This window comes from Lipotes vexillifer, unplaced genomic scaffold, assembly GCF_000442215.2.
Source record: "Lipotes vexillifer unplaced genomic scaffold, Lipotes_vexillifer_v1.1 scaffold1581, whole genome shotgun sequence".
Lineage (NCBI taxonomy): Eukaryota > Metazoa > Chordata > Mammalia > Artiodactyla > Lipotidae > Lipotes > Lipotes vexillifer.
Window position 1 is genome coordinate 1,206,426 of NW_006783235.1, and position 9,310 is coordinate 1,215,735.

The 9,310-nt window shown below is 36.5% G+C and overlaps 1 protein-coding gene across 4 annotated transcripts in view; it reads right to left on the reverse strand.

Moving 5' to 3' along the window:
- GRIA4 (glutamate ionotropic receptor AMPA type subunit 4) overlaps positions 1 to 8,762 on the reverse strand; it is a 487,613-nt gene extending 478,851 nt beyond the window's left edge. For 2 of the 4 annotated variants that reach the window (XM_007455885.1, XM_007455887.1), the window contains exons 1-3: positions 8,419 to 8,762; positions 7,794 to 7,963; positions 6,448 to 6,606 (exon numbers count right to left, since the gene is read on the reverse strand). In XM_007455885.1, the coding sequence (XP_007455947.1) occupies positions 6,448 to 6,606; positions 7,794 to 7,881 (247 nt within the window). In that variant the 5' untranslated portion in view covers positions 7,882 to 7,963; positions 8,419 to 8,762. Of the gene's footprint in view, positions 1 to 6,447; positions 6,607 to 7,793; positions 7,964 to 8,418 lie in introns of those variants that run through there. The other 2 variants (XM_007455888.1, XM_007455886.1) reach the window with 2 other exon arrangements.
- Positions 8,763 to 9,310: the final 548 nt, after the last annotated feature.

Here is a 9,310-nt window from a genome sequence, read left to right on the forward strand (position 1 = left end):
CTTTTTCTCTCTCTGTCCCTCAAGTACTGTATTTCCTGGATTTTTGTCCTCAACATTCTGTTCACTGCTTTTTCTCTCTCTGTATGATTTTGCCCACATCCATGGTTTCAGCCATTATCAAATGTCTCTCTTTAGTTCAAACTGAGCCCAAGAGCTCCAGATACATATGTCTAACTCTCTACTGCATTTGGATGTCTCTTAAACTCCTCAAAATCAGTACATCCACACTATACTCATCTTCCCCATTCAAATCTGCTCCTGTGTGTCCCTTCCTAGTTGATGGTACTGCTATCTAATCATTTTTCCAGACCAAAAATTGAAGAAATCATCTTTAATTCTTATCATACTTCCTTTCCATTCTCCCACACAGACATCCAATCTATCACTAAGTTCTGTCAACAGTTCTGTATTCTTAGATCTATGTACATTTCTCTCTCCTTAGTGCTTCTACTTTTATTCAAGCACTTAATCATCCTAAATTGCATTACTTCAAGACTCAACTAACTGTTTTTTTCTTCCCATTTTGCCCCCTTCTAATACATTCTCCTTCTTGAAATCATCCTGTTCTTTGTAAAACATAAATCTCATCATGTTACTGTTGTTTTAAAATCATTTATGGGTCCCCCTTTTTATTCAGAAGAGTCTCCTTACCAGAGCTACAAGATCCTGTGTGGATCTACAAAGCCCTGCCCCTTAGCACACCTCTCCTTCCCAGTACAATCAATACTCTACAGCCAGACTAAACCATATCCAGTGGCTCAATCACACCTGGCCCTGCCACACCTTTGTGACTTGTCATGTTCAGCTCCTTTGGCCAGGCATGCCTTCCTTCCTCTCTATTTTTCAAATAACTCAACTAGAGTCTTAACACCCAGATCAGATAACATCTCCCCTAGTATACCATGCCAAGTTTGATGTTCCTTCCTGTGTTAATGTCTGTCATAGCACTCTGTTTCTCTGTCATAATACTTTGTCTTACTGTACTGTGATAACTGGCTTGTACATCTTTTCCCCTAGATTGTTAGCTTCTTGAGGGCAACAACTACTCTTATAAGTTTCTGTATGCTCATTTCTAGTATAGTGTCTTAAATACAGTTACCCTTGATAAATATGTTTTATGAATAAATGGATACTTTTATTATCTAATCTAATGAATGAATGGACAAATTCACTACACAATATGGCTTCAGTCTTTGCTGTATCACTCACTGCCATCTGATTAATGAATAAGTTGCCAGAAATGTCTTGCCCTATTTTCTTCAAAATGTTACAATTAAATTAGAAAAAAAATGACAATTCTTTTCTTTCTTGATTCAAGTAATCTCAATACAGATGTAGTTTTCACATCCTATGGTCTCCTGGTTAAAGTACTAGGATAGTAATTAGAAGACCTGTGTTCAAACTCAGGCTCTGCAGCTTATTAGCTACATGGTCTTTGGCAAGTCAAGTAAATTCTTTGAGCCAAACCTGGCTTAACTAAAAAATAATGACTAAAAAATAATGACCATCTTCTCAGACAGTCTCACTCGAAGACTAGCTTGAGGTCAAATAAAATCATGTACATAAAAGCAGTTTAAAAACTATGTGTTGTAGTAAAATGTAAGGTGTATGGTATTTATTCTTCATTTTAAATTCCTGAACTATAGTAAAGTTCTGTAAATAAGACATATACATATTTCCCAATGTCAGAAAGTAAAATTTTTTTCCTCTTTGAGAAATAAAAGACACTTGGGAGAACCACAAGAAAAAAAATAGTTTAGAGAGTTTTTCAAATGACTTTAAGAAAGCTTAGTACTGTGACAATTCTGAAATACATCAATGCAAATTGTGCATCATTTAAGAAAGGAACAAGCCATAGAAATGTGACTCATCTTTGTCATCAATCTCATGGGGAAAATTAAGAAAAAGAGGGAAAGAATATTATAAAACTAAAGAATTATTTCAAATCAACATAGAACCTTGCTATCAATTCAAAATAAGGAAACCTAATGACAGTCACTCATTTTCCTAAAAATAATAAAAAGTCAAATAGTATTTAACATATTTCTGCTAACAACTTTGCAGGTCAAACCATCAGAACTTATTTTTAGCATTTTTAAGATTATTATATCAGTCCAATATAAACTCTTAGAATGTCTTTTTAGGACCTCATGTCCTTGAAAAGGAAAATGTACAAAACTTAAACATTGTTGAATTAAAGACAAAAGTTTGTATTATTTAGTACCCTTAAACAAGTTTGAATTAAGTCCGTATTATATAAGCTCTGCCTGCAGAGCCTACTGGATATAATGTCACATTTTCAATGTATTTAGATTAAGTAAACAAGTATATTTTACATACCAACCTACTTTTACAAGTGGCACACAACTGGGTATTTAGAGTTGAAAACTAAACCCATCACAAATAGAACTAATATTTAACTTAAAAAGAACAACTTTCTCATCATTACTAGGGTATAATATGCATTCTATTTTTGACTTACAACTTACCTATCCATCACATTGTAAACTACTGAATAGACAGATTTTAGACAGAAAAGGAGAGTAAGATAAACACATTATTTGTAAAAAATAAAACAAAAATATTAACCAGTTGGTCTTTCCTATCCAAGTTTAAAAAGTTGGAAATATTCCACAAAATTCTCTTATTATTTCACCTATGGGACAACACATGAGTACTTGATCTATTTCACTATGTTTTTCCTACTACCTATCTGAAATTAAAAGAATCATTTGAGAAACTGAACATCTGTGTATTATATTGTAAAGGGACTGCCTTACTTATTAAAGGACTGATTCTTTTACAGGATAGCTAATGTAACTGGACTAAATTAATAATTGCAATGTCTCATCTTTTTATCTTTTAGAAAGCTTGGGATAGACTACTTTGGTATTTTGGTTATTACTTCTTTGGCCAAATTTAAGATACATCATCCTCTAAACCAAAATATCTTTATTAATTAACTATTAGAAAAATATAAGAACATAGCCTGCTTTTTCAGGTTGTCTCAAATGTTTTGTAAAGAACATATTCAATTTAACTAGCATGTTTGTTTGCAAAGATAGGTATTTTGGGTCAACTGTATAATATTTTATTAAAGGACATTCCATATTGAATATTGAATATTTTATTAAATTGATTTATTAAAGGACATTCCGTATTGAATTTATTTTTTAAATAAATTTATTTTGCCATACCCCATACTTTGAATAGGTTACAACAAAGAAATGCATACCTTTAATTACATTTTGAAATTTGACTACTTGGGTTATTTATTACACCTATACTTTGTTATTAAAATATGCCATAATTCTATATTATCTGTATTTCTTGCAATTTCAGTTTTATACTTAGCAAAGTGTGATTTTTCAACCATGTGAATAGTTTAAAAAGAGAACAATATTTTAATTTAATCTTACACAAAAATTGTAAAAAAAATAAAATGAAACTATAAGCCAAAATTATCCCCACCCTCTCTCAGCAACTTGAGATTTATACCAAAAGTAAAAAATATGAGTTAATTGGGTTTATACTTATGCGGTATGTAAACTCTATACACAGAATGTTTAGATTGTCTGAAGTATTCTTAGAATGCTAAATTAATTTTGAGGCAGAAGAACCAACGTTAAATTACATCTGTCCAATAGATGACCAATAATACTCTTTATTCTTTAATCTGCCTTTTTTGTCTTTAAGTATACATTCCATAAAATAAACATATCCTGTTTAGTGGCCCTTATTCACAGACACTAGATTATGAAGTTTTACAAGGGCACACTGCAGGAAAATCGTATTTAAAATAAACCTAGACGGACACATATATTTTTTTTATATTTTAAAAATATATGTATATTTAATCCAACATGAAAAAATTTTAAATCTAGCCGGTATCACTGTGAAGAATAAGTTCCATGTTAATCCTCCAGAACACTATTTTTATTCTTTTGTGCCCAAAGGCATACAGCTTGATATATGAGTTTGCCTCATACTTATTGCTTACGTTTCACCTTTAATTAGACTGGAAAATCACGCATCTACATGCTCTAGGTCAGTCCTTTTAACAAACACCAATCACCTGACCCACACTCTCTGACCATTGATTTTTCCTAAATTCTGCTTATATTTGTCTTAAGGACATCTGGCATACTCATTTGTCAAAAATTTTTCCTTTTCTTCACTAGAAAATGGTTTTTTTCCTTATTTACAATTTATGTTTTTTAAAAATACTTTAAGCATTTACACAAAGTCAATTATATGTGATTGTGAAAAACATAACACCACTAACATTGCCTTACACTTGGAATCAAAATAAGCAGACTTAGTTTACTTAGCTTTAATTTTCTCAATTCTAACATGTTAAAGAATAGCATATTACCTATATTTTATACTTTTTCTTTAACTTTTTCATTCTGTGTACAGCTTCTTAGCAATTTCTTATGTTTACAGATTCTTTACCAGTACACTTTATTTTATAAAATATTTTTATTACATAAATAATATAATGCTAATTAAAATTTTCCTGAATGAGATTAACATATGATATGGAAGAAGAAAGAATTATCACTTTATAGTTTATATAGCTGGAAGCCATAACATAAACTTTAAAATACTGAAGCACTTAGTTAGAAAAAATAAAACTAATATAGCTCCACTTTTAAGACAGTCTTTCATTAACTAAATAATAAAAATGAATACTTAAATAGCAATTTACTGTAGACAAAGTACCTTCAAATATATCTGAATCATGAACTATCTTTAAACTTAGAAATGGTTTTGTTGACAGAATCTCAAGAGAGACACAAGAAAAATATTTAAATCAACAGATAATAATCACATAATAAGAATATTTTATACCTAGAACTGTTTGAAATATTAACATCTCTATCAAAACTTGGAACAAAAATTAATAACTTAAGACATTTTCAAAAATGACTATCCACAAACTTAGCTCTAATTTATGTTCATTTCTGCTTAAAAATAACTCCCATATAATTATCATTATAATGAATATTGACTTTATTACTAAATACAACAAATGATTTTTTTAATTAAGTTGTACCCAAAGGAACTAGAGAATTCCTGCAAATTAATACAATTGTAGCAGTTAAAAAAAAAGTCAAATGCTTTAACCTCCTTATGAAACCAAGTTCTAAAGTAAAGTAATTAGATGCCAAAAATTAAGGAAACGTGATCATGTCACTTGTTAGATGAATTAATGGCAAATATATATGAATTAAAATAATTAATGAACAGATATCCTCCTAACACAAAAACTCCTTGTTTTCAATTTCACTAGTGTGTTCAGTATACACTTTCTTGTACTCAGAAAGAGGACTTTCAAAATTAAAATATACTCAACTTGATATAATAAAAATATCATACAATGCAGATTGAATATTTTATTACTGCTGTGCAAAATTTTATATAGAAACTATTCCTATATGTCTTACATAATCTATAACCATTATCTTAACATGTAAATTTTGAGCAGTAGTAAATTAGCATGTAAAAATAAGGAGGTATGGGAAAAGTGTTTCCCTCAAGAGTGAAAATGCAATCTAAATGTTCTATTGACTGATCATATTTTAGTGATTTTTAAATTAATCACAGTTGATTATATTTTTACATTGTTATACAGTATTTTGGCAGGGGAGCTCTGTACAACTGTTTAATTATAGCATTAGGTAAGATCACCAAATCTCAATCTTATTGTGTAAAATAACAGATCCAGCTGGGTTGGTTTGTAAATTCAGTGGATTGGAGACTAACATGATTTGCCACCAAGGTAAGGATTCATGGAGTTATATTCACAGGATATATGCATTACCTGATAGCAGGAGACATCTACAGCCCAGAATATAAGAGCAGGGCAGTCTCAAGTGACATCACCAGATCATGTGCAGCGTCAGCCAACCGACTCAAATATATATCCTCCACACCACCACTCCCCTCTTTCTAACTGTTAGCAAACCTTCCATTGCCTTTACCAGTGTAAGAGAGCATGTGTCTTCTTTAAAAGCAGGACAAACGCTTACTCAAGTGAAAAGCAAATAAAAACCAAGGAACAGAAATCAAAAACTAGATTGAGTACAATTTTCACTAACTTGATATTCAGGTTGTAGAAATAATACTGAAATATTAAAGGAGAAAGTAACTTCAATTAATTTCAAGAAAAAAGAAAGACGAAAGAAGGGAGTGAGGGAGGCGGAAAAGAAAAAGGGAGGGAGGGAAGAAGGAAGGAAGAGAAAGAAAGACCAGCTAAATATCCCTGAGACTAAATCTTACTTTTAACTGATTTGCTCTGTAACCAGCAAACTGTGGAGATCTTGAATGTCTTTCTTAAAAATATAATAATAATAATAGTAATAATAATAATATAGAGGAAGGGGACTCTATTGCCCCATTTTAATTCTCTTCTCATTTACCTACAACTTATGTTTTACTTACAAGCATTTGTTACAGCGAAACTGTTGGCTGTCTCAATGTTGTCCACATGAGGTACCAAATTAAAGGGAGCTTCTGACGCATTGGGGCTGGTGTTATGAAGAAAAATTGCTAATCGAAAAGCAGTGTATTCCTGATCTGTGTTTCGGATGAAGAGACCACCTATTAAAAACAGCAGAAAAAGCACATTCAGTGTCTCCTCTTGTAAATGTTACTATACCCACCCCAAGAACTGTCAAATCCACTGCCATTCACCAACACATACAATTAAGGAGCTAACCCTGCCACATCTTGGGAGACTGCCCTTTGTCCCTAAGGTGTATGCTTAATATTTTAGTCTTTAAGGCAGCTCAGCCTTTTCCTGTCCCAATTTGTCATGATCACAGTGACCTCTGAGACAGATCATTTAGTGTGCTTTCCTTTCTCTCTCTTGCACTCCCCATGATTCTCAGCACACTGCTACAGAAGCCAGCTCCGGGCATTTCTAAGATGCATGCAGATGGAAAGAAAAGATAATTTGCATTAAAATACAGAAATGAAGGGATGTGGTGATGTGAAGGTTAGAGGGAAATCAGAAAGGAGACATGAACTTTGTTTTTATGCAGCTCTTGGACTCAGCCTAATTAGCACCGTTTTGTGCACTGTCTACGAGAAATGATGCAGTCTGAGGCTGGGCTTCGCTGGAAGAAATTCAATTGCTGCGTCCCATTAAAAGACAGGAGAGAATAGCAAGAAAAGCCAAGGACAGCTAGGGTCCCTGGAAATAGAGTCGAGAGGGAGGATTAAGGGCAAAAGATTCAAGAGGAAAACAAAAGAAGAAAAGGTTCTGGGAAAGGGATCTAACTTTGGAATCCGTTAACTGGTAGCAAGCAAAGATAAGGAGGTGTGGGTGTAAATGCTTTTTTGCACAGTGTCTTTCTGTAATAGCGAAAGCTGCTGCGTACAGCACGGGAAGAAGCGGGGGGGGTGTTTTGTTTTGTTTTGTTTAAACAAACTCTACAACCCTTCATGCTTTAGAGAAAGAAATGAAAAGAAATATCAGATAAAATGCTACCAAACCCCACGGAGGTTTTTTTCCCCAACTTATTTCAATCCTACATAAGCGACATGAACCAAAGGTGGAAACAGGAGTATAGACTGAGGACGGACGGTTGGGCAGCTCTGTGCTGTTCTAACTGAACCTGCACCAAAGAGGCAGTCTTTTTATAAAGGGGAGAAAGGAAGGGGGAAGCAGAGGGGAAAGGAGAGGCCGAAGGTTCCCCTAAATTGCTTATCAGTAACTCATTTGACTCACTTTCGGATATCTGCTACAGCTACCCACACGCATACCCCACCGGAGCAGAGCTTACCTATTTGCACGCTGCTCGGAAAGGCTCCCATGGCGAGTCCCCAAAATCCAGAAAATAACAAGACTATCTGTCTGCAAATAATCCTCATCTTCTTTTCTCCTCTCCCTGGCGCGCTCCTTCTCTCGCACTCTTCCTAAAGGCTGTTCAGAGAGGCATTGAGGACTATGGCGCTAAAATTAAAAAAAAACCAAAAATGAAAAAAAAAAAAAAAAAGAACAGAAGAGAGAGGTTTGGGTGGTTTGGGGTTATGACTATTTCCCTTTAGCAATCCATCCCGAGCTGCCAGATTTTTCCCGCAGTCTCCATAGCCCTGGGAGAGGTTTTCTGTCCGGCTGCAAATGTTACACATGCAAAAGATGGTGGTGGAGCGGCTACTGGCTGCTCGCAGGGATGAGACATGCGCTCTCTCTGTGCCTAGCTGGCACTAGCTCTCGGCCCTCGCTTTCTCACCTACACACACACACTAGCGCCGCGGCCGCCACACGCGCTCCGCTGCTCCTTTCAGCCAACAGCCACCTAAAGCCTACACCAGCCCGGAGCCTCGCGCCCCCTCCGCGAGCGCGCAGCACTCCCTCCCCACGCCCCTCGCCCACTACTCGGCAGGCTTCACCCCTTGGGTGCTCACCCGAGCGCCTCAGTCTCTTCGACGCTCCAGAGCCAATCTGGAGACAGGTTTTTCCTTTTCACGACTCCCGCCTCTCTTCTTCCCGCGTTCGCAGTGGGTCCTACTCTGGGGATGGGCACCCCCAGCGTCCCTCTCTGCTTTCCAGGCGCCTCTGCTTCGCGGCTGCACTTGGCAGGAAATTCACCCTCGGGCCAGGTCCTCAAGCCCCGAACAGGGCCTCGGGGAGTTAATACTTCCCCATGCGCCCGGCCCCCTGCCGCATTCTTGCAGGCTCTCGGGGAGGACCGGCTGCCTCCCTCTCCTTCAGCTCAGCCTTTCTCTCAGCCTCGCCCTCTTCTGCCACTGGGCTGCGCGCGGGGGACTCCGGTTCTCGCTGCAGCAAAGATTTCTCACCAGCAAACAGCCCGGGAATCTGGAGAGCCTGAGACGGGAATGGACGAGATGAAGGGGCTCAAGAGAGAGAGGATGAGAAAAGGAGGCAAAGGGCAGCCTCAGGCAGGTTTAAGAAGCTGGGACCAAGGAGGAAAGAATTGATGGAGGTCAGGCTGGAGAAGAGACACAGAGAGGTCAAACCATTTTAGGAAAGAGAGGAAGGAAGAAAAAGTTAATTTAAATAACAAAGTAGGGTGATGAACGGGGTGGGGAAGAGACTGAGAGGTGAAAACTGAAAAGGGGGTCTACTTGTTCTTTGAAAGGCTTGGAACTAGGAGTAGGAAAGGTAATTAAAGAGTTCTTTCTCTCCAGTCACCTTTTCAGGAGACACTTTTCCTCTGTGCTAGACCCACTTCAGGAGTAGCAAGAACATAGTTCAGGGGCTGATGAAGAAGAATGGGAAGGGCAGTGCTTGGAGCAGTGGGCACAAGTTGGTATTTGTGCCTGATAGAAAAATGGA